At 39.9% G+C, this 26,492-nt stretch overlaps 1 protein-coding gene across 1 annotated transcript in view; it reads left to right on the top strand.

Moving 5' to 3' along the window:
* Positions 1–1,202: 1,202 nt before the first annotated feature.
* Positions 1,203–26,492, top strand: part of EGF (epidermal growth factor) — a 143,017-nt gene continuing 117,727 nt past the window's right edge. Inside the window, exons 1-2 of the mRNA XM_072623378.1 lie at positions 1,203–1,235; positions 1,862–2,012. Coding sequence (XP_072479479.1) covers positions 1,877–2,012 — 136 coding nt within the window. The 5' untranslated portion in view covers positions 1,203–1,235; positions 1,862–1,876. The remainder of the gene's footprint in view (positions 1,236–1,861; positions 2,013–26,492) is intronic.

Below are 26,492 nucleotides of genomic sequence, written 5' to 3'. Positions count from 1 at the left end.
AATGTGAACTACTGTGATGGAAATCAAATTAGGATCTTTTATTAAAAGTGCCTCTGATTAAATAATATGATTAAAGAAGATCTTCCCCACCCATTGATGGGCCTGCCCATTGAGGGAAGCTTCATTAGAGGAGTTGTTAGGGTCCCAAGTACCTTTTGTTTTTTCTTTTGAGGCACTGGGCCAGAGGGTTATGCCATCTGGCTCTGAAAAGTGTATAAATACTCTGAGGGTGAGATTTTACTTTGAGTCTTACTGACTAGAAGTGTTTGTTTGGCCAGAAGAGGACTCTGGGAAGGTGCTAAGGAGCCTTCCAGCTTTGAAAAACCCAGATGTACCCTCTCTGGCAAAGATAGAAGCAGATCAAAGAACCTGTGGTAGCAGCCTCCTCCCCCCCACCCTCAGCCCATGTATATTGGGATGTTTACTGTTAAAACTACTGGGGAGTTGGCTGTTGTTGTTGTGTTTGTCTTTCATTCTCGAAGAGGACCATGACATCAAGATGATGACATGACTTGCAATTGACTTTGATTTGAGTGAGGGAGGGCTGTGCAAGGTCACCAACCTCACCTTCTTCTCCTGAGCCATCTGGGTCCAGTGGCCTGATATTCATCAGGATGACTGGAGATGGCTCAGGATGCATGATGAGACAAATGGCTAATTCATATGAATGAACACAAGTTGGGAGTGGTCTTGGTAAGGATAGAAGGCACTGTAACATAGGGCTAGGTAGCTAATTTCCAGTTGGAAAGATCTGGGTGCATGTCCTGTTTCTGGCACATATAGGTTATGTGACCCTGGGTAAGCATTTAACCTGTTAGTGTTCCAGGCAACTCTATCGCTATAGATTCCATTGTGGTCCAGGTCAGCCTGGGTAGCAATAGAGGCTTCCTTACACTGATGAAATCACCAGAGCACTACAGCCCAGGCTTCATTTTTTGTTCTCACTTATGAGATGCAGGAGCAGAATCAATCCTTAACAACACATCTTTGAATTCCTCCCCTCCCCAAAGGGACTCGACCCTGCTTTTATTTTACTGCTCAGAATATTTCTTATGCATGGCTAGATTTCCTTTCTTTCGGCTGATTTCTCCACGCTCTTGTCCTTTGGAGTTACCCACATACATATTTGCTAAACAGGCTTCACTCTAGTGGCACTGAGAGGAGGGTGGAGCAAAGTAGGGCTTTAAAAAGGAATGGGGAGTTGTTCGGTGCTGAAGAAGGAGGAACTGTGCTGGGTAAGGAATAATATCTGTTTCTTCCTTTAGCATTACCCAAGGGCTGTGCTTAGAAGTTTTTCACCAGTTTTCTTTCTTTCTTTTTCTTTCTCTTTTTCTTTCTTTCTTTCTTTCTTTCTTTCTTTCTTTCTTTCTTTCTTTCTTTCTTTCTTTCTTTCTTTCTTTCTTTCTTTCTTTCTTTCTCTCTCTCTTTCTCTCTTCCTTCCTTCCTTCCTTCCTTCCTTCCTTCCTTTCTTTCTTTTCTCCTTTTCTTCTTTTTCTTCTTCTCCTCTTTCTTCCTTACTTTTGTTTCCCACCTAAGTTTGTGGCAATAAAACCTATAGTCCCCCTTGGGAACTGTGCTGCTAAACTGTTAAATTTGTGTGTCAGGTATTTTTATACCTGGTTCCATCCTCTCCCCTCTCCAGGTGGAAGAAATCTCTTGCTGGAACTTCTTGAAACAAGAGGAAAAGTAGTAGCAGGATAGACTTGCCTCTGGTTTACAGAGGGAAAGCTTAGAGGTGGGGTGAGGGGGAAAGAAATGATACAGGGCTCCAGGTAAAGAAGTCCTAGAATCACTTGGAGGGACCCCGATTTCCGTTGCTCTGGCCATGACTGAGCCCAGCCCAATTGCTCTCGGTTGACAGTTCAGAGAGCTCGCCATGGTGTGGCTGTTTCTCTTGTCCTGGCCAGTGGGCTTGGCGTTTAGCCTGGCCAGTCTCCCGGCCCCGCAGCTTCAGGAGAACACGAACTGCCCCCAGCGCTCAGCCCAGGGGAACGCGCAGGTAACTTGTGCGGGTAAGTGCGGGCACGGAACTTCATTCGTATTTCTGTGAAGGCTCGCTGCTTTCCTTACTGCTTAAGTCTATTTTTTGGTTGATCTTTTTTAGGGGAGTAAAAAAAGAGGGGCTTACTTTGTTTACTGCTGCCTTTATCTCTAATCTCTCCGTTCTACTACCAATTAGAAAACAATAATAAATGAGTATCGTGTGTGTGTGTGTGTGTGTGTGTGTGTGTGTGTGTGTGTGTGTGTGTGTTTGAAGCTGTTAAAACTCGAAATTGCCGGGGAGCGCACCTGTTGTCACAGTGGAATCAGTCTTACATTCTGGGTGCTATCACAACTGGGGGCACTTCTAATTCACTGCTATATGTTGGGAACTGGGGAAGCAGATGGTGCCCTCTGAACCCTACCACCTCTAAAGGTATCTAAGCAAGTGGTTTCCAAGGGGGGAAATCCCATACACACACACACACACACACACACACACACACACATACACACACACACACACACACACACACACACACACACCCCTAGCAACAGGTGCCTTGTGAGGGTAAGCACTGCCAAGGAGTACAACTTTGTTTTTTTTTCTTTCCATTTTTAAAAATTTTATTTTAGTTTCAAGCGCCAGAACACAAATAAAGAATAGGAAAAAGGAACAAAAAGGTATCATAAATTTAAATATTGGAACTTAAATACTAAATAAGGGGAAAAAAGCACGTCATGTGCATAGCAGATGAGAGAGGATTTCAAGAAAGCCTTCATGATGAATAATACATGATGTGTACTGTCCACCTATTCTTTACTTCCTTGTAAGTTTTCTTTTGTTCTTGGCTGTGTACTTTTTAACTTTGTTCTTTTCTGCCCCTCCCTTCACAAACCCTCCCCCCCCCCAGGCTACAATTAAGTTTGGATATGTTTTTTCTGTAACTATAGATATATACATACACATATACATATATACATACATATACAGACATATACTTCCCCAACAAATTCTACTCCTGATCTTTGCTTTTCCGTTTGTACATGTCTCTTGTTTCCTATCCCTCCTGTTTCCTCTACTTTACTTCTACCTGCTACCTTGCCCTCCTATTACTTGCCTACCTCCCTCCAAGGATCCCTCCCTTATGCTCCCATTCCCCCAAATGTGATACCCTTCTATACTCTCCTTTTACCTATTCCCTCACCCTCCCTTCGAAATATCCCTCCCTTGTCCTTTCCCACCACCTATCCCCCTACCATTTTATTTCTTCTGAATTTAGAAGACTTTTATACTCTTCTAAATATATATATGGAGTATATATATATATATATATATATATATATATATATATATATATATATATATATATATATATATATATATGTACGTATTGTTCTGTCTTAAACCCATTGCCGATGAAAGTAGGTTACCAGAACTACCAGCCCTCCTCCCCCATCTAATTCCTCTGTATTAATTCTTCCTCTTGCACCTCATTTGTAAAAAATAATTACTTTCTTTAGCTGTTTCTAAATGGTTTTACTTTTTAAATTCATATCATACTCAGGTTTACCCCAATCTTTCCTATGAACTATCCAATTATTAATAAGAATCTTAGACACACATTTTACATTTTATATATATAAAAAGTAAACAGCCTTTCCTTATTGAATACCTTATAATCATTCTTTGGTATGTACAAAGTTGTACAAAGTCTTGAAAGTCTGAGAGTTGATCAAATGTCTATTTTTTTTTTCATTTAGGATTATGCTTAATTTTGCTGGGTGGGTCTTAAACCTATTGGTTAGTACAAGGCATCCATTTCAATCCAGAATTGCCATCTGAGAGGCAGTGGGGAATTGAGGACAAAATGAAGAAAGAAAGGAGGGCTTTGGGGAAAAAATCAGAGAGTGCAGTGGAGGAAAAGCAAGGAAGAACCTTAAGCCTGCCAGACAAAAGTTTCCACTTTTATTGGCCCACTAACCTAGACCTAAGGTGGGAAGAGGGACTCACTGCAGCCCTTTGTCAGAAGCTGGTGGTGTGCATTTATCAATTATTGTTATTCAGTGTGACATTTGAACATGGAGTTTAGAATCTTTCCCCAAAGCCTGTAGGCATATAAGAAGTAGAGTAATACAAGAGAAACAACTTTCTTACCCCTAGGCAAGAGGTAAGTGACAGTTAGCCAAGCAATACAGGGAGTGACATTTTGGACTCAGCTAGAAGGTATCTTAGAGGTCATTGAACCCAACTCCTTATATTACAGATGAGAAAACTGAGGCACAAAAAGGTTAAGTGAGGACCATAGAAGTCATCCTGTCCAACTCCCCTTATTTGGCAGATGAAGAAATTGAGGCACAGACAACTTAAATAAGGATCATAATATGTGAAAGAGTGGGGCTTTTAACTCAGGTCTTAGGACTCCCAAGTTCAACTTTCTTTCCTCTGCTTTGAAGCCTGGGTAATGGAAAGGAGATGCCTAAGAAATTAGACCTATGGCACCTTCCATATAGTAGGCAGACATCCCTCTAGTAGATTGTAGAGACATTTCTGAAGACCCAACCTGGCTCTTCAGTAGGGAGCATAGAGGCTCTACTTGAACTTGGAAGTCAGGCTCTTGGAAGTGCTTTGGGATCAGAAATGTGACACCTAACTGTTGAGAGGAGCCTGGGGCAGAGGGGTTGTCCTATGTTGGAATTCCCAGCCATTCCTGCTGTCATGCTGAAGGTTCTTCCCATCTCTACAATGGCTGCTGCTCTTGATAAGTACAACATGCGATATAAATGCTCAGTTATGTATCTTGACCTGCCTACATGATGGCGGAGTTGGACCATGTGCTTAGTTGGGTGAGTGGAATGTCTGGATGCCGTTTCGTGACTTTATGTCTCTTTGCTACTTCATTCCTTAAAGGTCATTGGTGTTTAAACCCTTTACTTAACACTTACCCATCTCAAGTTAGCTGATAAATGCCTGGAGTCACACCCTGGCATTTTATAGTAAAGTATTCCTTTCCCCTTTTCCAATGGATTTATGGCTGCTGCTTCTTTTTAAAAATTCTGCCTGCCACGCCTCTATTCTGGCATTAACAGTGTTTCCTAAGAACCTATCTTGACCCAACAGAAAGAGTACTTTGTTGTCTGACAAGAGCTGGTCAAACGGGTCTAAATCCGTATCTTAGTCAAATGCCAAACCAGGTATGGTTAGAAATGAGATTGAAGGTGGATATCCTATTAACACTTTGGTTTGATCCAAAGTGCAGACAACTTCTGGCAAGAAACTTTTAAGTCTGTCTGCCTTGAGGAGAAAAATCTTCTGAGGAATGAACTGTTCTTGATGGATATCTATACATGTTTTAGTGAGGAAGAAATGAGTGCTCCCAGCTGAGATTGAGATAAGGCTACTGAAGAAATTCAGAAGAGAGTAGGACATTTAACTTTTAGTTTTAAACTGTGAACATTCTGATCTTTAAGCACCAGCTAGGGCTTAGTCAGCTTCAAGGCTGCATGAGATTACCCAAACATTGTGATGCTAAACCCTGTTTGATATTTCAATGAGAATGATGGGGGAAAAATGAATTCTTTTCATAACTAAGAGGAAACTACCATAATGATTTCTTAATCATAAAGAATAGGAATGAAAGAATATAAAAACCATTGAATATTATTTACCCCCCTCACCACCCCCAATTTGGCTTGGTTTCTTTGTTGTAACAAAAATTAATATTTTCAAACCAACATTAAGCGTTATACGAAAATATAGTATTGAAACTGACAACACTTTAAAAAACTTAGTTACTCAGATAACTTTGATGTAAGGAGCCATTTTGGGGTGTGTCCTAGTAGGACTCCAGCATTAATAAAATGCCATTCAGTAGTGCAAATGAAATCTGTTTGTAAGGTCTATTAATAGAAGAATCATAATTTTATCCCTTCCGCCTCCATCCCTAGAAGATGATGGTATTTATTTTAAAGGAGCAGGGAGAGAGCGATCTCTTTCATCTTCCAGAGTCACTTTTGCACCTAGTTTTTCAGGTTCAACAACAACATTTGCTATGCCCAAGCCCCCATGTGAAATACTGAGGAGTCAAAAGTGAAATGAACATGATCTCTGACCTCCAAGAGCCCACAATCAAACGCGAAGAAGAAGACATAGGTAATGATGAGAGGCAAGAAGAGTTCTAGATGAAATTCTAGGAGAAATTGGAGGTTGAGACAGTATACTGTCATGCAAAGAACACACGGGAGCTGCAGCACTCAAGAGATGGGGATTGAAGTCTTGGTTCTGCCACATAGCTACATGCAAGTGATTTAACTTCTGTGGTCCTCAGTTTACTCATCAGTGCATCAGCGAAATGAAGATAACATTGTATACTTCACAGGGCTGTTTTGAGGAAGGAGCTTTGTAAACTTGCAATGACTATAATAATAATAGATAATAATAGTAATAATGATGATAACTAACATTTATATAGTTCCTACTATGTGCTAGGCATTGTGCTAAGCACTTTATAAATATTATCTCATTTGATGTTCACAACAACCTTGGGAAGAAGATACTATTATTATTTCCATTTTATAGTTGAGGAAACCTAGGCAAGTAGAGGTTATATGTGTATGTATATATTATATACATATATGTGGTATATATGTTATAGATATGTATGTACATATGTATATGTATGTGTATATACACACACATCCATCCATCCATCCAAAATTACAGACCTCCCAGAAAGTTCTTTCACTGAAGCATTGAATAGAAATAGATGCTTCAACATTTTCCAAAATTATGATTCCTCTTTTAAGAGACCCTACAGATTTAATTTACACTGCTGAATAATGGTAGTTAATATATATCAATTTGAATGAATGTTCAATACGTATATTTCAATGACTATTGTTGTTTTAGGAAAGATTTGGCATTTGGCTGGTTTTTTCAGGGAATTGTAATCAATCTCCTGGAGAGGTTGAGGCTTTGTACATTTCTGAATTTCAGCTTGGAACATGAAAGACACATACGTAATTTTGGAAAATTCATGTTGAAGTCTTTATTTCTATTCAACGTTGAACACGTGGATGCTTCACTGAAAGAGTTTTCTGAGAGGGTTGTAATTTTGTTAAATTAGTGTCCATAGTAAGAAAAAAAAAGAAAAGATATTATGTATCTCTACCCACTAAAACTCTCCTCTGATGACTTATTATGGCATTGAGGTAGTTCTAAGTTTTTGAAGGCTATGCCAGAGGAATCCAGGTTGTGACAGGTCCTATCAAGTTAGAAAGTGTTTGAATATGGACCTAGTTATGAATAATAGATTTGTCCTTTGAGAACCAACCATCGCCAAGTTGACTATAAGATGATCAATTTTATGATCTCAACCAATCAGTGTTTATTAAGGGCATATTATATGTTAGGCACTGTACTGGGTGCTGGAGATATAAAAACCAAGAATGAAACAACAAACTTTCGAGCAATTAATATTGTTCTACTAAGTGATTTTTGTTCAGTTATCTTCAGTCATGGCCAACACTTCATGGCTCCATTTAGGATTTTCTTGGTAAAGATACTGGTGTGGTTTGGCATTTCCTTCTTGAGCTCATTTTATGGCTGAGGAAATTGAGGTAAACAAGGTTAAGTGACTTGCCCAGGGTCATTCAGTTAGTAAGTGTCTGAGGACAAACCTGAACTCAGGAGATGTGACTTCCTGATTCTAGGCCTGGTGCTTTATCTGCAGTATCACCTAGCTGCCTACTGAGTGATATGGAGATTTCTTATTTTTTTTTTAATAGCATTTTATTTTTTCTCAATTACATGAGTTCCAAATTATCTTCCTCTCTGTCTTACCACCCCCTTCCTAAGACTGGTAACAATGTAATATAGTTTATGTATGTGCAATCATGTAAAACATTTTCATAGTAATCATATTGTGAAAGAAGAAACAGGTCAAAAGGAAAGAACCATGAAAAAAAATAAGTGAAAATTGTATGCTTGGATCTGCATTTAGGCTCCATAGTTCTTTCTCTGGAGGTGGATAGCATTTTCCATCATGAGTTCTTTGGAGGTGTCTTGGATCATTGTATTGCTGAGAAGAGTTAAGTGGTTCATAGTTGATCTTCACACAATGTTGCGGATCCTATGTACAATGGGCTCATGGTTCAGCTCATTTCACTTTGCCTCATGCTCATCATTTCTTATAGCACAATAGTATTCTGTTACGTTCATATATCACAATTTGTTCAGTCATTCCCCAGCTGATGGACATCCCCTCAATTTCCAATTCTTTGCCACCATAAAGGGAGCTGCTATAAATATTTTTGTACATGTAGGTCCTTTCCCCTCCCCTTTTTTCTTTTTCTTTTTGGGAGACAGACCTTGTAGTGTTTTGCTGAATCAGAGGGCAGTTTGTTTGCCCTTTGGGCATAGTTCCAAATTGCTCTCCAGGATAGCTGGATCAATTCACAACTCCACCAGTAATGCATTGGTGTCTCAATTTTCCCATATCCTTGCCAACCTTTATCATTTCCCTTTTCTGTAGTGTTAGCCAGTCTGATAGGTGTGAGGTGGTACCTCAGAGTTGTTTTAATTTGCGTTTCTCTAATCAATAGTGAATTTTACAGCATTTTTTAATATCACTATAGATAGCTTTGATTTCATTGAAAACTGCCTGTTCTTATTCTTTGAGTTGTATTCTTATAAATGAGTTATATTCTTATAAATTTGACTTAGTTCTCTATATATTTGGGAAATGAATCTTTCACCAGAAACTTTTACTGTAAAGATTATTTCCAAGCTTTTAGCTTTTCTTCTGATCTTAGTTGCATTGGTTTTATTTGTACGAAACCTTTTTAAATTTGATGTAATCAAAATTATCCATTTTACATTTTGTAATGTTCTCTGTCTCTTGTTTGGTCATTAATTCTTCCCTTCTCTATAGATCTGACAGGTAAACTATTCCTTGCTCTCCTAATTTGCTTATGGTATCATCCTTTATGTCTAAGTCATGTACCCATCTTGACTTATCTTGGTATATGGTATAAGATGTTAGTTTATACCTAGTTTCTGCCGTATTATTATCCACTTCTCCCATCAGTTTTTGTCAAAGAGTGAATTCTCATCCCAGATTCTGGGGTCTTTGGATTTATCAAACATTATATTACTATGGTTATTTACTACTGTATCTTGTGTACCTAATCTATTCCACTGATCCACCACATTTTTTCTTAGCTGGTAATTAGTTTTGATGGTTACTGCTTTATAATAGAATTTGAGATCTGGTATGGCTAGGCCACCTTCCTCTGCATTATTTTTTTTCATTAATTCTGGAGAGAAATTATTATTAATAGTCAACGATTTGGAAAGGTCCAGAGTTCTCTCTTGAAGGACATTGAATTTACTCTCCTCAAGCATGGTCAGATCCAACCCAACCTTAGAAAGAATCTCTAATCCAAGTTGAATTCCATTCGATCAAGGTTGGGTAGAGATAGATTCTTGTGGCTAGATTGTCCAAGGCTGGGGGTAGTCTTGGGTAGAGGGATAGTCTCTCTGTCCAAGAGTGACATGATACTCCTCACGGTCACTTATTAGAATGAGCTCACTTTTCTTTGTAAAGTCCATATTTTATTAAATATTTACCAATCAGAGTTGATTACCATCCTCATGGACACCTCTCTTCCAAGAGCATATGAACCATGAGACTGCCACCATTGTCTTTGACATTCAAGAGTGCCACTGAACTTTTATTGAAAATGCTAGTGTTGTTAATAAAATGACAAATTACCCACAAATTATCTCTTGAATTTTTAAAATACTACACTCCTTTGATATTTTTGATCTTTTGTTATTCCAGATGAATTTTGTGACTATTTTTTCTAGTTATGTAAAGTGGTATGGCACTGAATAAATAAATTACTTTGGGCAGAATTGTCATTTTTATTATACTGGCTCAGCCTACCCATGAACAACTGATATTTTTTCAGTTGTTTAGATCTCACTTTACTTGTGTAAAAAGTCTTTTGTAATTACGTTCATTTAGTTCCTAGATTTGTCTTGCTAGGTAGACTCCCAAGTATTTTACATTGGTTACATTTATTTTAAATGGAATTTCTCTATCTCTTGCTGTTGGGCTTTGTTGTCAATATATTGAAATGCTGATGATTTATTGGCTTTATTTTATATCCTGCAACTTTACTAAAATTGTTAATTATTTCAAGTAGTTTTCCCTAGTTGATTCTTTAGGATTCTCTAAGAATACCATCATATCATGATACAAAAATTTAGAGAAATAAAAATTTCCTCCAAGTACTACTTTGGCTGCATGCCATAAATTTTGATATGTTGTTTCATTGTTATCATTCTTTTTGATGAAATTATTGATTGCTCTTATGATTTGTTCTTTGACCTACTTTTCTTTAGGATAGGATTATTTAGTTTCTAATTAATTTTTAATCTCTTACCATTGCCTTTATTGTATGTATTTTTTATTGTATTATGATCTGAAAAGGATGAATTTGATATTTCTGCCTTTCTACATTTGATTTTGAGGTTTTTATACTTCAATATTGGTCAATTTTTGTGTAGCTGCCATGTACTACTGAGAAAAAGGTATATTATTTTCTAGTCCCATTCAATTTTCTCCAGAGGTCTGTCATCTAACTTTTCTAATGATACAGAGATTTCCATCTGAATCAAGGGGATAAGGATACCCACCCTAATGACATAGATATCTGAAGTATTGAAGTAAAAAAAATGATGCCTCATACAAAGATTACAAGGATGAAAATTATTTCCAAGGTCCTATATCCATTTTCTTGACATGTACAATTACTTTACTTCCTGTTATAGTTTTAATTTTAAAGAAAGTTTTTTCTTAATTGAGGGTTGGAACTTCAATCAGTGTCATCAGGGAGTTAACTGAGTTTCTCTGTGTATCCTTGATATAATAATTTAGGCTCATAGGCTTTAGAACCAGAAAGAACCTTCGGCATCCTAGAGTGTAATCCCTGTTCTTTCTCTAGTAGAATGTAACATACTTATATTCAGGAACTGCTTTTTATCTTTGTATCCCCAGGGCCAGGCACAATGCCTTGTACAAAGTAACTGTTGACTAAGTATTTTTTAATTAGAATGTTGCAGATGAGGAAGTTGAGGCTTAGAAAAGTTATACGATTTGCTTAAAGTCTTGAATAGTAATTCTAGGCATTCTAGACTCTAAATATAGTACTGCATTTTCAGGGAAAGAGAGAGAGAGACAGAGACAGAGACAGAGATAGAGACAAACAGAGAGGGACACAGAGAGAGAGAGAGAGAAAGACAGACAGACAGACAGACAGAGAGATAGAGAGACACAGAGAGAGAGAGAGAGAGACAGAGAGAGAGACAGAGAGATAGAGAGACAGAGAGAGAGACAGAGACAGAGATAGAGACAGACAGAGAGAGACAGAGACAGAGAGAGACACAGAGAAGCTCCTGGGAGGGGAAGAGGAAAGGAATAACATTTATATAGCACCTACTATGTGCCAAACACTATGCTAAATGTTTTATAAATATTAACTCATTTGATCCTGACCACAACAACCCCAGATGTAGGTGCTGCTATCATAGCCATTTTACAATTGAGGAAATTGAGGCTGATTGGCTGTTGGTTGTTGTCTTTTGTTTTTGAAGAGGACCAAAGTGACATCACCATGATATAGTGAAGTTTCATTGTGTCTGACTGTGGCTGATTGGACCAATATGAGCTCAGAATGTGCTACCACAGGTTGGGCACAGATAGTCCGTATGAATTTTTGGGTGGATACTCCAAATTTGCGCATCCTACATTTCCTTTGTGGTGTTTCAATTCTGCTTTGCTCATAGAGCACAGCACCCTTTCTGATGTGGGCATGCCATGCTGAGCAGTCCTGTGCCAGTGTCTCCCATGTTGCACAGTCAAATCCAAAGTTCTTGAGAGAGACCTTGAGAATGTCCTTGTATCACTTCCTCTGGCCACCATGTGATTGCCTGCCCCATGTGAGTTCTCCATAAAATAGTCTTTTTGGCAAGTGTGCATTTTGCTTTCAAACAATGTGGCCAGCCCGTTGGAGTTGCAGTCTCTGAAGTATAGTTTGAATGCTTAGCAGTTCAGCTCGAGCAAGGACTTCAGTGTCTGGTACCTCATCCTGCCAGTTGATCCTCAGAATCTTCCTAAGACAGTTCAAATGGAAATGATTCAGTTTCCTGGAATGGTGCTGGAAGACTGTTTCACAGGCATACAACAATGAGGTCAGAACAATGGCTCTGTAGACCTTCACTTTAGTAGTCAGTCTAATACCTCTTCTCTCCCAAACTTTTCTTTGGAGGCTCCCAAACACTGAGCTAGCTCTGGCAATGCATACATCAACCTCATTGTCAGTGTGTACTACTAAAGTAAGTGAACTTATCCACAGCATTCAAAACTTCTCTGTTTGCTGTACCTGATGGTTCCATGTATGGATGGTGTGGTGGTGGCTGATGGAGCACCTGTGTTTTCTTGGTGTTAATTATTAGACCAAAATGAGCACAGGCAGCAGAGAATTGATCTATACTTTGTTGCATCTCAACTTCAGAGGCTGGATTGAGTGCACAATCATCTGCAAACAGAAAATCATGCACCAACAATCCCTCCACTTTTGTCTTGGCTTGTAGCCTTTTCAAATTGCAGAACTTACCATCAGTAGGGTAGTTGACTTTGATGCCATATTCATCTTCATTGAAAGCATTTGACAACATGGCTGAAAACATCAAATAGAGAGTAAATGACTTACTCAGTAATACAACTATTAAGAGTCTGAGGCTAGATTTGAACTCAGGTCTTATTGACTCCAAGCTCCAAATGCATCCATTTCCATTTGGCTACTCGTTTGCTAACATATTCAAACTTCTCCATCAAATTTTGTATTATTTGAGTGAGATTACTTTTATTGACTTGTTAGTTGCTGCATTGTCATAAACGTAGACATAAACAAAATGGTCTCTTCCCTCAATCAGTTTAGATTTATAGCCCTGGAGAGTCTTTCAAACTGTCAAGGTCAGTCCTCAGCTCTTAATGAACCAGGTGTAAGATATACTGTTATATTATACTAATATATGCTATCAGTTGTTGTTGTTCAGTTGTTTCAGTCACGTCTGACTATGTCCATTTGGGACTTTCTTGACAAAGATACTGGAGTGGTTCATCATTTCCTTCTTTGGTTCATTTTACAGATGAGGAAACCGAGGCAAATGGGATTAAGTGACTTGCCCAGGGTCACACAGTCAATAAACATCTGAGGCTGAATTTGAACTCATGAAGATGAGTCTTTCTGCCACCTATTTACAGTCAAGTTTTCATGAGATTGTTTGGGGACAGATTATACAGTCTGTGGGTTATTCAGACCTATACTTCTGGTTGATAGACTTTTGGTTCTTTCATTACTCAACAGCACCTCAGCAGAGGTTAGGCAATGCTCTGTGTAGATCTGATGAAGGCTGTGGTCAGAGAGAAGTTAGACAGCACTGGTATAAATGAGCTTTTGGGATAATTGGTAATTCCCAAGAATGTGTGGCTGCAATGAGGAAAGCCCTGGTAGCCGTGATGGGTTCTAGGATAATTGATCCATCTAGAAGAGACCTGAGGTCCTTGGGAAACCAAGTGACTTCCTTACCTAAGGTCACAAAGGGAATAAGTATCAGTGTCTTAAACTTGCACTGTACCACATCCATCATCAGGAGATCTTCTTAAATCATCAACATATGCTACCACATATTGTTGTTGACAAATATGACTTGAAATCTGAGGTTTTCAAACTTTTGAGATTTTGGAAGTAAAATATGATGGGATCAATAAAAATAAAATATATCTGCTTTCTAGAAATCTTTAGAGATGTTTAGGAAATCCTGATGTGCCATGAAACACATCTTGAATAAGAAGAATTGGAATAGTAAGGCATTTGTAAAGGAGAGGCAGGGGATTGTAGTGGAAGGAGTCAGAGGATTTGTCTTCAAATGTTCCTCGTGCTGATTACTACTAGCATGACCTTGGACATCCATCCCTTCTTGGCCCTAGTTTTTTCATATGTAAAATAACAGGGGTTAGATTCATAACCTCGAAGTTTTTGGCTCAGTTTCCATATGTGTAAAATACAGATAATAACATTTGCACTATCTACCCCACAGAGCCCTTATGAGGAAAGTGTAAGCTATGTAGGGGAATGTATCTAGAGGACATCTAGGAGCCAGATGGCTCAGTGGATAGAGTGCTGGACTTGGAGGCAGAAAAAATCTCAGTTTGAATCTTGCCTCAGACATTTAATGTGTGACGCTGAGTTAGTCATTTGACCTCTATGTACCTCAGTTTCCTCCTCTGAAATAAAGGGGTTGCCTATAAGTCTTCTAGCTCTAAATCTATGATGAGGTGGGTTTTTTTTGTTCATTAGATCTTAAAAATGCTCTTCTGTTTTATTACTAACTGCTAACCCCTGAGTATTTTACCAAATTATGAAAGTGTAGTGATTTTTTCCTCCTTTCATTGAACTGCTAATTAAAGACCTTTCTTTTTCCCTGCCCCTGCTCCTGTTGGCTTTCTCAGCTTCCCTATCCAAGACTCAAGCTCTATTCAGGGAATCTGTGTGGTCATTGAAGTTGTCTATTGCCAAGTGCCAGGGCAGAGGTTTCTATTCTCATCACCTCCTGACCTTCTAGTTCTTCCTTTGAAGTCTTACATTTGCTGACTCCCCCTCCATGCCTCCCCCCTTCCCGGTTGGTTTAGTATTCTCATTTACTGATCTTAAGTTCACACTCTCCCTTTTCTACAAGATCTGGCTTGGCATGCCAAAATCTCCCAGGAGCTGAGTTTCCAAGCATTTCTCAGGACATTCCTCAGGACTTTCTGGGATGGCATTTAAGATGAGACCTGTGATGGGTGATTCATGGCTCACCCTGACTTGCAAAGCACCCCAGTGACAGAAAGCTCAGAAAAGGGCCTTGTAGCAGAGTCCTGCCCTCTTCTTCCATTCAGAGCAATCTGGAGACCCTCTTTGTGTTTAGTAAGCGGATTTCATTGGCTGGATCCCTTCTTATTGTGAGCAAGTTGTTGCTAGGATACACAAAGGCTCTATAGCATCTCTGAGAAATATTCCTTGGAGGCAGCCACTGGATAGTTGCTCTCCAATCAAAATTTTAAATCCCTTAAAAAGCCCTCCTTCCCCCTCTCCCAAATATTTTTCAAAGGAAAAAAGGCATCTCTGATTAGTATCTTTTATTCTTCTTCATATTATTAATTTTTAAAAGCACCTATCATCATAACTTCTTTCCTTAAATAGTGATTCTGAGTACTTTGGGACCTTTAGTCAACTAGCTCTGAGTCTGAGTTCCCCCAGTGTTTTTTTTCTCTCCTCCAGAAGCATACAATTATTCTGTTCACTATAGGATTTTCAGCACCAAAGGATTTAATCTCTTCTTGTTATGCAAGGGATGTGCAAAAAGTGCTCTCATTAATGCTAATGGAATTTAGCTCTGGTGGAGTCATGGACCAGTAAGATTCCAGAGGTATTGTCTAGAATTTAAAACAAAACAAAACAAAAATCTTTCAGACTACTAGTAGAATCAACAGTGTTTCTAAGGTGTGGGGGGAAACATATTTCAAAAATGTATTAATTAAAAAGCTTCTGGTGTGCTCATAAAATTTGCCAAGGGAAGAATTTTGTTTGGGATAAAACATAAAGAAAGAGATCTCTCTGAGTATCTCTATGATGTTTACAAGCATTCAGCTATAAACTTCCATTAGGATCACGGAAAGAAGTAGTCAAGAAGAAATATAAGTGTGTGTGGATATGACTATGAATTGTGCATGGTACAGTAGAAAAGAGGACCAATTCTGGAGTCTGAGGAACTGGGTTCAAGTTCTGTCTTTGATGGGTACTATTTGTATGACCCTTAGCAAGTCATACCTCAATTTCTTTATTTCTTTCTCCACTCCCATCCATTCTCCATGAGAGAATGGTTTTCCTTTTCCTTTTTTTTTTGTGAGGCAGTCAGGATTAAGTGACTTGCCCAGGGTCACACAGCTACTTGTGTTGAGTGTCTGAGGCTGGATTTGAACTCAGGTCCTCCTGATTCCTCCTGCTTTATCTGTTGTGTCACCTTTCCCTAGATTGTTTTTTTTCTAAAGCTCAGGTCTGGTGTAAGTCAATATTCTCCAGTGGTCCCCTACTATTTAGTGGATTAAACAAAGTTCTCTGGGTTATCTCGACCTAGTCCTAGATCTTTCCAGTCTTCTTACAGTTAACTTCCCTCCACTTACTCTACCAGTCAGTCAGTTAGCAAATAGAGATTTAACACTTGCTGCATGTTAGGTACTGTGCTAGGCACTAGGAATACAAAAAAGAGGCTAAAAAAAGCAGGAGGGGAGTCTACTAGGGGAGACAAAAAGCAAACTAAGATGTATAAACAAGCTATCTACAGGTAAGCAGGAGATAAAGTAGGGAAGGCACTAGAAAGGCTTAAGGAAGTATTCCTGTAGAAGATGGGATTTTAGTCCAGACTTGAAGGAAGCCAGGAGGTCAACATGTAGAGGGAGGGCATTCCAGGCATGGGAGCAGTCAGAGGAAATGCCCAGAGCTGAGAGAGATGAAGTGTCTTATTTCTGGAACAGCACGGAAACCAGTATCTCTATCAAAGAGGACTGGCAATGAGTAAGATGTAAGGAGTCTAGGTTATGAAGGGCTTTGAATGCCAAATAGTATTTTGTATTTGATCCTGTAAGTAATAGGGAGCCACTGCAGATTATTGAATAGGAGGGTGACATGATTGGACCTGTATTTTAGGAAAATCACTTTGGTGGCTGAATGGAGGATGGATTGGAGTGATGAGAGACTGGTGGGAAGACCCACCAGTAGAGTTCCAGATGGAGGTGATGAAGGCCTGCACCAGAGTGGTTGCTGTATCAGAAGAGAGAAGGGAACATATTTGAGAGATGATGCAAAAGTGAAATTGAAAGGCATTAGCAACAGATTGAATGTGGGGTGTGAGAGATGGGAAGGAGTGGAGGATGATACTTAGATCGCAAGCCTGAGAGACTGGGAAGATGGTGTTGACCTGGACAATACTAGAGAAGTTAGGTTTAGGAGAAAAGATGCTGAGGGTCATTTTGGACATGTTGAGTTTAAGATATTTACTGACATCCAGTTTGTAATGTCTGAATTGGAGATGTGAGATTGGAGGTGAGCAGAGAGACTGGGACGAGATAGTTAGATTTGAATATAGTCAACATAGAGCTGGTAATTATAGTCTTGAGAGCTGATAAGATCATCAAATGAAATAGTGTAGAGGAAGAAGGAGAGTGGACCTAACATATAACACTGCAGGACACCCACAGTTAGAGGGTGCCATCTGGATGAAGATTCAGTGAAGGAAACTGAGAATGAATGGTCTGACAGGCAGAAAGAGAATGAACAGAGAACCTACAGAGAAGAGAATGATTCAGCTGCAGCAAAGGCTGCAGAAATGTTCAAGAGAATGAGGATTGAGAAAAGTTCATCGAATCTGACAGATCATTGGTGACTTTGGAGACAACAGTTTCGGTGAAATCATGATGTCTGCAGCTGGATTGTAAGGGGTTAAGAAGGAATCAAGAGGAGAGAAAGTAGAGGCACCTAGATGGTGGTTTTTTTTTTTTTAAGTTTAACCATAACAAGCAGAAGAGAAATAGAATGATAGTTAGTTGGGATGGAAGAATCAAATGAGAGTTTTTTGAGAATGCGGGAGACATGGGCATGTCTGTAGACAGTAGGGAAGGAGCCACCTTTTTATGTGAGACAGGAGTTTAGGAGGACATAGGGGCAGAAGGCATCTGTGTGATGTGAGATGAGGAAAAGGGGAGAAGAGGGAGCTCATGGTGCACATCATCCTTTTTTTTCTGTAAAATATGAGTCAGGGTTCTCAGCTGAGAGGCAGAGGAGGAATAGCCATGGGAGATTTGAGGAGAGATAAAAAGATTTGGAAGAGTTGCTGTGGAGAGTGGGATGGTGAGTTGACATGGGAAGTGTAATAGGATTGCCTAGCAGTAGTGAGAGCTCAGTTGAGTTTGGGTAACATAAGTCTGTGGTAGATCCAATCAGAATGACTGCATGATTTTCAAAGGTAGCTTTATTCAACTAAATCTCTGTAAGACAGAAGGTGGCAGATGGTGGATGGGATCCAAAGCTGAGGTTTGGCAGGGTACAATCGATGATATGATAAAGGGTCAAGATAGGAAAAAGGAGAGATAGTGGCTAGTACAGAGGGAAATGGCCTGGAAAAGGACTGAGGAATTGGAGGTAAGGTGAGGATGAAGAACAGAGTTTGGTAAGGGAAGGCACAGGGAGAGGCGGAAAGCTAAGAGTTTATGGTCAGATAAAGGGATTTTGGAATTCTTGTGGATGATAGCAAGATTTGTGTGTGGCTGAAGTAGGATGGAAGATTAGGTCATAAGAAATGAGTAGGTTGAAGAACGGAGTGGTTAAGGTGTTTGAAGGAGAGCCAATATCCTCAAGTAGGAGGGTAAGAGCTTGGGAGAAGCCAGATACCAAACACATTGAGGAAGAAAGTGGGGTGGCCTGGGGGGTGTATAGACAATAGCACTGGAATTTTGATTGGGTAGTTGATACAAATAGCATGAGTCTCAGAGGAGGAGAAGTTAGTGAGTGATAGAGATCGCATTGGAGAACTAGGTGTCTTCCAAGTCCCCTTTCTTGAACAGTGAACTGAGGGGAATGAGTCAAGGTACAGCCCGTACTGAAAAAGTGGCCAGGGACATTGCGTCGCCAGAAGGCAATCAGGTTTTATTGATAGGTAGAAGATGGAAGTATTGGGAGAAGAAAAGATTTAGGATGAAGGGAAGTTTGTTGCCTACAGAATGGGCATTCCAGAGGTCACAGTGGAAAGGGTGGGCATCATTTGGTTGGAACTTCGAGGTAGGAGGTAGTTGCAGTATCTTACTTGCTGTTCTTTGCATAGGACACTCATCTCCTGCCTCCAAGCATTTGTACTGGCTGCCCCCCACCTCCCATGCCTCCCACACCACCCTCCCTTTACTTTCTCTGATTTCCTCCAGTCATCAGATCAAATCTCACCTTCTGCAGGAAGCCTTCCTAGTCTCCCTACTCCGTTACTTTCCCACTACTCTGTATCAATAGTATTAATATTTCTAAAGGAAATACAAGTGCTTCTGTGAATTATTCTTTCCCTCTCCCTTCTCTGAGACCCTGCTCTCCTATTTAGTTTCTCAGTTAAAACAAAGCAAATTTCAAGCGAGCAGCTATATTGTCATATTTTATTTGTCAACTCATCTTTATCGAAAGGAGTTTCTCTGTTGGTTAATTTGCTATGTCTGGTATGTAATGCATTAAGCTCAAGACCTTTGAAACTGATAAGGCTTAATTAATGAACTGATAGGGTTGATAAAGATAACTCTGGCATGACTCAGGGGCTCTGGAATAAGACATTTAATGACTCACTGGGATTGAATATGAACACATGAAGACTTCATAATTCCATCAGTCTCAAAAGGCGGAAGCCTAGGTCTGTTTTCAAAAGTGAAACACCAAATATCTATCTCTAGAAGCTGAGTTATTGGTTGTCTTGGGTTCAATATCTGCTTCAGTAACCAAGAACTTTTTTCAGTGACATTTGTTCTCAGTACTTTTGACCAAAAGCAATAAAATTTTGGTCAATAAACTCCAGTAGTTCCCTGTGACCCATAGGACTCAATGCAAACTTCTCTGGCAGCAAAGCTCTTCTTAGTCTGGCTCTAATGGGTCTTTCCAGGTTTATTATTCATTGCTTTACTTCATGGGATGTGTGTGTGATACACCCACCACGTCACTTTCCATCACCCTCTGTCTAACCTGAATTTTTTTATTTGTCAGAGAATGATTTCCCGTGACTTGCTGGCCGGCTTGCTGTTTTTCACCCATGATTTTCTACCTCCTCTCCCTGTCTTTCCCCAGGCAGTCGTCCATAACTAAAATTTGGTCCTTCTCATTTCTTCACTCTAAGAATGAATGCCTCATTTACTTCAAAGCTGAAATCAGACTATACCTTCTACAGGAGGCGTTTCTTGTCTGTCCCGATAGTCAAACATATCTGTTTTGATAGGCACCGTGGTGGTATGGGGGAATAGAGTGCTGGTCTTGGGAATCAAGACAAACTGAGTTCAAACCTGATCCTGGACACTTATTAGCTGTGTAACCCTGGGCAAATCACTTAACCTGGCTCAGTTTCCTCTTCTGCAAAGTGGAGATACCTCCTAGAGTTTTTGTGAAGATGAGACAATATTCGTAAAGCTCTTTGCAAATCTTCAAATGCCATATAAATACTCATTATTATTATTTTTAATGGTTGTTATATATCCTGTTTTCTTCTCTGTTAGACTATAAGGTCCTCAAGGGCAGGGACTATTTAATTTTTGTCTCTGTACCCCTATTGCTTAGTATAATATCTGGAATGTAGTAGGTGCTTAATAAATGTGGCACTGTGGATAGAGTGGAGTCAGGAAGACTCATCTTCCTGAGTTTAAATGTGGCCTCAGATAAGTATCTGAGATAGCTGTGTGACCCTGGGCAAGTCCATTTTCTCATCTATAAAATGAGCTGGAGAAGGAAATGACAAAGCATTCCAGTATTTTTTGCCAAAGAAAACCCCAAATGGGGTCACAAAGAGTTGGGCACAATTGAAAAATGACTTTCAATTAATAAATTAATTAATTAAATTAATTTTTATTACATTATTTTATTTAATTAATTGACTAAGGAGCCAACTGTTTTTGAGTGGCTTGCGTATAGTTATTCTTGAGCTGTATATTTTCAGATTGGCTCAGAGCATGATGTCATGAAGCCAAATAGATGGGATGTCTTGGCGTTAACATTTAATTTGGTGGTCTGAACAATTCTAGTCAGTACAATGCAAAGTCATTTTGGTTGTAGCTCATGTGGGCAGACTCCATCTGCCAAGGAAACTGGACAGTTTCTCACGATTCCAGGTCAGTAGTCTGAGTCATAGGGATAAAGGACCAGCATTATTCTCTTTCTTCCATCTAAAAATAGAAACACCACAGGACACTGGGAAAATTCCTGACTGTCCCTTTGGCATTCTGGCCTCAGTCATTATGAATTTAACTCATCAATTCTGTTGCGCTCCTGCTTGATTGTTTCTGTTGTCCCGATCTGGAGCCTATCTGAGCCATTGATAGGTTGGCTTAAGTCACAGCATTATATATGTTCGCTGTGGTCTTTGTTAGTGTCATTCATGAATTATTCCTGCTGTTGCCTAACAGAGATAGCTGCAGATTCATTGAGCAAGACAGGCCATTCTTTTCCCCCTCTTTTTTGATATTCCAGAATCCGGTGATCAGTGTTTAGGGTCTTAATTATAGCTCATCACTATTTCACATAGCTGTAGAAATCACAAAAGTAGCTCTCACTTCCTCTCTCACTCTATTGCTTGTATCTGTAAGATTTACTCACTCTTCTCCCTACCCCCATGAAAATGACAAGATGCCCAATCAATCAGACTCATAGATCTTATCCTAAGTGGAAAAATCCTTCCAACTGTAGTGGCCTTGCATAAGAACTATGTTTGTATAGGCCAAGGAAACTTGGCTCTGCCCCAGTGATCATCTATAAATTACGATGTGAGTTGAGAAAGGCTGTATTGGAGCAAGTATGGAATCCCTGAGGATCAAAGGTAGAACTGAGCTGTATCAGAGAAGGGAGATATTGAGGAGAGTCATTGGCTCTATAGGAATCTCCTAGCAGAAGATCCAGTTTGAAGAAAGTCTACAGAAAATGTAGCTTTTCCCTCAATTTCTCCTCCCACTGCCTATCCATCCACATAAGTACCTGTGGACAATAATATAACCTGCTGTTTCCTTACCTAAATGTTTCCGGTAAACTGAATTTTTGCCTCAGCTGCAGAGACCAGGGGTTACAGAGATCAACATAAATGTTAAATTAGGCAGAGAACCCAACCTCTGCCCAAATGTTAGGACCGGGGGTTGAGAGTGATTGTGGCTGAACTCAACTTTTTGTCCAAAATAAATTCCCTAAAGCTGTAGAGAAGGGAACCACATGGAGTTTAGAAGATGTTGTATCACCCCCGCCCTCCCCAGATTTAAAATGAGGTAATTTTTGTAATAGGGTTGCTGTCTTATTGCCTGTGATCTCTTTTCCTCCTCCTCCTCCTTTCTCTTTTCCTTCACTCCTTCACTTCTATCCTTTCTCCCTTTTTTCAGAATTAGTCATTTTCTCTTTTTCTATAATGTATTATTATGGACCTGTGGTCTCATTGGTGAAGGAAGCTACCAGTTTAGAGCTGTACCTTTCCTGCTACTCGTTATCTTTGAGAATTTTTTGGGAACTGCATAAGAAAGTGATTAGCCCAGGGTCACATAGCCTGTATGTCCACAGGGCAGACTTGAACCCTCTGCTCTTTATTTCGGCACTCTCTAGCTGTTTCTTTAGAAGCAGAGGGAATAGAGGAGGGCTCACCAGCTAGAGAGACCCTTTTCAGTTTTATCTGTTTTATGTATCACTTTGGCCAAGAAATTCATCACCCCATGACTAACATTCTTGGAATGAGATTCTCTGTCTTTACTTAGGCTATTCAACACATAGCTGGTACAATTTGTGGCTCAAAGCTCTTGTAGCTTAGCTGTTGTTGGTTTCAGTCCTGTCCAACTGTTTATAACCAACCCAATTTGAGGTTTTCTTGGCAAACGTACTGAAACGGTTTGCCATTTCCTTCTCCAACCCATTTTACAGATGAGGAAACTGAGGCAAACAGGGTTAAGTGACTAACCCAGGGTCACACAGCTAGGAAGTGTCTGAGGCCAGATGACTTTTCCTGATTCCAGGCACCACACTTTGTCCACTGCACCACTTAACTTCCCTTCTATCCCAGTAGGACCTCTTAGACTCTAGAATGACTCCAGAGCTTATGTTCTGCTGAGGTAGGCTTGGAGAACCCCTGGTTGTCTGAGTGCCACAGGGAGGGCCAGAATTAGGGCTTTTGTGTAAATATTCATTTTAATTGAGTTTGGTGAAATCACACCTTTCCTTACCCTTCTTAATGCTGAATTCACTTTGCCAATGAAGCTGAGATGTGCCTTTTTATTAGTTACAGCAATCTGGAAGAGCAAATCCAGCAGCATTTTGGGGCTTTAGAACACCTGGGAGTATTTTTCTCCTGCTTGAAGGCTTGGAAAAGTGCTTTGCTCTGCTTAGTCTTGAAGGGAAACATGAACAACATTTTAATGTCTGGTGGTTGCTGGGAGTGGTGATGGTGGGATATTCAGCCATGTTCTCACAAGACAGGGGATTACCTTCTGCATGTAAAACCTTAATGCCAGGTTAACGGCTCTATAAAACAGTATAATTCAGGGACCTTCAAAGATAATTAGTTAATTGACTTCTCTTTGGACAGTTTATACCATTTTATGACATTTTCTTAATATTCTCAAAGAGCACCATGACATCAGGAAGATGATGCCATGACTTGCAAGTGAATTGGATTTAAGTGAGGCAGAGCTGTCCAAAGTCAGCAGCCTCACTTTCTCCTCTAGAGCCATCTGGGTCCAGTGATCAGATAGAGATCAGGACAACTGGAGATGGCCCGCAGTATAGTATTAGATACCCCCAGCTAGGTGGTATGGTGGATAAAGTGTTGAACTTGGAATCAGGAAATTCTGAGTTCAAACACAGCCTTTAACACTTAATGGTTGGGCAAGTCATTTAACTCTACTTGCCTCAGTTTCCTCATTTGTAAAATGAGCTGGAGAAGGAAATGGCAAGCCACTCTAGTATTTGTGCCAAGAAAACTCCAAATGAGGTCCCAAAGAGTTGAAGATGACTGAAATTGACTGAACAACATCCACAAAATGGGGGCAATGATATTGTAAGGAGCAAATGAGATAATATTTGCAAAATGCTTTGAAGACCTTAATTAAAGTGCTATGTAAATTCTAGATGTCATTATTATTAAACCTGTCTTGGAACTTGCTCAAGGAGGCTAATTCTTGGATTACTGGAGGGACTAAGTTAGAGGAAAATTTCTCACTTAATTAAGTTCTCTAATAGAAATCTAGTGAATAGGATGAAGCTCAAGTGTATATGCCCTTTACATTCAAAGCTTTTTGTAAATAGATAGTAAAATCTTAGAGGACTGGTAGATACGGAGACTGCCCTGTGGTTCTGGGAGTTTCCTGCAGAATGTTGGAAATTTAATGGTAGAGAGGGAGAAAAACCTAATCCCTCCCAACTTTGGCTGGTACTGGGTAGGTCTTTTGGTCAGACTAGGGGAGATCTCTATTGGAGGAGCCCTCTCACTGGGGTATTTTCATATATCTTTGGGATTAATGGTTGCTCATTCATGTGTCTTCATTAGGTTTTCTTCCTTTTAATAAGAATTTCTTCTCTAATACTGTGCACATCAAACTTTTGAGTGGAGGAATTGGTTTCAGTAATCGAGGTGTGATCATATATACATGTCTTCCTTAGTGGTAACCATAAGCTTAGGAAGGGAGAAAGTTCCCCTAAAGTGTCCCTGGGTTATTTGGGCTATGGGAGAATCTCTTCCAGAAGTATCATATTTTGGGGACTCATTTGGGATAATTTCTTGGAAAAGGTATCTTCTTCATTTGTAGTAGTTGGGCCTGGATCCCATCCTTTGCAAGCGCTACAACATACAGGAGTCTTTTGCACAAGGATAAAATAAATGTGTACAACTGCCCCGAATGGAGGCAAAAAGTTTTGTGTTCATTTTCTAGCAGGAAAAGTCATTCAAACTTCCTCAAAGTCTGGTTCAAGCTTGCTCTGGCAGGGGTATATAATGTTACTCCCCCTTGTGCATTCTACACTTTAGCCAAACTGGCCCACTTGCTCTTTTCTGGTCATGATGTTTTCTGTTTTCTGGCCTCCAGGCCTTTTTGGAAGCCAATCTCATGTCTGAAATACTTTCCTTCCTCACCTCCACTTTTTGGAAGTCTTAGCTGTCCAGATTCAACCCAAGTGACACCTCCATCAATAGGCTTTTCCTGATTCCCTCACTTTTTAGTGACCTATTGCCCACCATAATTACTTCGTATTTATTTCATTTGTTTCCTCTAGTAACTTATCTATGAATATGCTGCATCTCCCTAGTAAAATATAAACTCCATGAAGAGAGAGACTAAATTATCTATTTGTAACCCCAGTATACCCAGTACAGCACTTGGCAGTAGTAGGTGTTTAACAAATACTTATTGACTCACGGATTGAAACAGTTTTCTAATCTGAATTCAGAAACTTTTTTATGGAATTAGAATTTAAATTCAAATCTACTGGCTTCCATTTCTGGACATGTTCTTCTCTGTCCCTTGGTTCTTTCTCTCTCTCTCTCTCTCTCTCTCTCTCTCTCTCTCTCTCTCTCTCTCTCTCTCTCTCTCTCTCTCCCTCTCTCTCTCTTCCTATCTATCTGTCTTTCTTCTCCTCCCTCTGTCCCCCTCACTGTTCTTTTTTCCCCTGTCTCCTTCTCCTTTCCTCTCTATCTCTCCCATACTTCCCTCCTCTCTCCTTCCCCTTCCTTTCCTACCCTTCTCCTCTCTCCTTCTTCCCTTCCCTCTTGCCTTGGCCTTCTCTCTCTCTCTCTCTTTTTCTCTCTCTGTTTTCCTCTCTCTCCACTCCCCTCCTCTCCTCTCCCCTCCTTCCCTCCCTCTTTCTTTCCCTCCCTCCTTCTCTTCTCTCTCTCTTGAGTATCCACTTAATACAGTTACTATATTTTGAATACACTTTGAAACTTTGTCCCTTGTGTGAAGAGACCCCAGAAAAATTATGCCAGGTTCAAGGCACTTTGTGGGTTAGCACCAACTCAAGGTGTAGCTCAGAAGCTTTCACTGATATATTTTAACAGATAGACAACACATTAATTCAAGTAAAAGACATTTAATCGAACAGTGTAGCAAATGAAGTGATGAATAAAGATCTCTTTCCCTTCCCCACAGAGGTATCCTACCATCAGTGGGAAGTGGGAGTGCATGCAGAGACCACTTATAAACAGAGAACATGAATGAAGAGTACACATGTAGAGAAAGTGTGTACAGGGAGCGTGAAGAGACACAAACATAAGATACATTCATGGCTAGAACAACATGCCTCCAAAGCTTCAAGGCTGTTCATGTCCTCTGGTGATGTCATCACCTTGTTCTTTGTTGGGAATATTGTTTTTGTAGATCTTGTGGTGGCCAAGCTCCTCTCTATGGCCATCTTTTGAGCATCAGTACCAACTGCTGGGAGGGAGGAGAGGTTACATAGAACATTCAGGCAGCTACCAAGTCTAGGAGGATCTTGGTCCTTCCCACTCTTTAATTCCTTATGAGCTGAGCAAATAGGGCAAAGAATAGGGGGAGGAATGGTGGTTTTGTTTTGATTTTTTAAGTCTGGGTGTCCCTATCAAACCCAGACTGGAAGTTAAGTGGTCACTCACTGGCCAACTCACTCCTGATCAGCAT

Source organism: Notamacropus eugenii, chromosome 7, assembly GCF_028372415.1.
Source record: "Notamacropus eugenii isolate mMacEug1 chromosome 7, mMacEug1.pri_v2, whole genome shotgun sequence".
In the NCBI taxonomy this organism is placed as follows: Eukaryota; Metazoa; Chordata; class Mammalia; order Diprotodontia; family Macropodidae; genus Notamacropus; species Notamacropus eugenii.
Note: the sequence above shows the minus strand (reverse complement) of the source record. Positions and strands in the feature narration are given on the sequence as shown.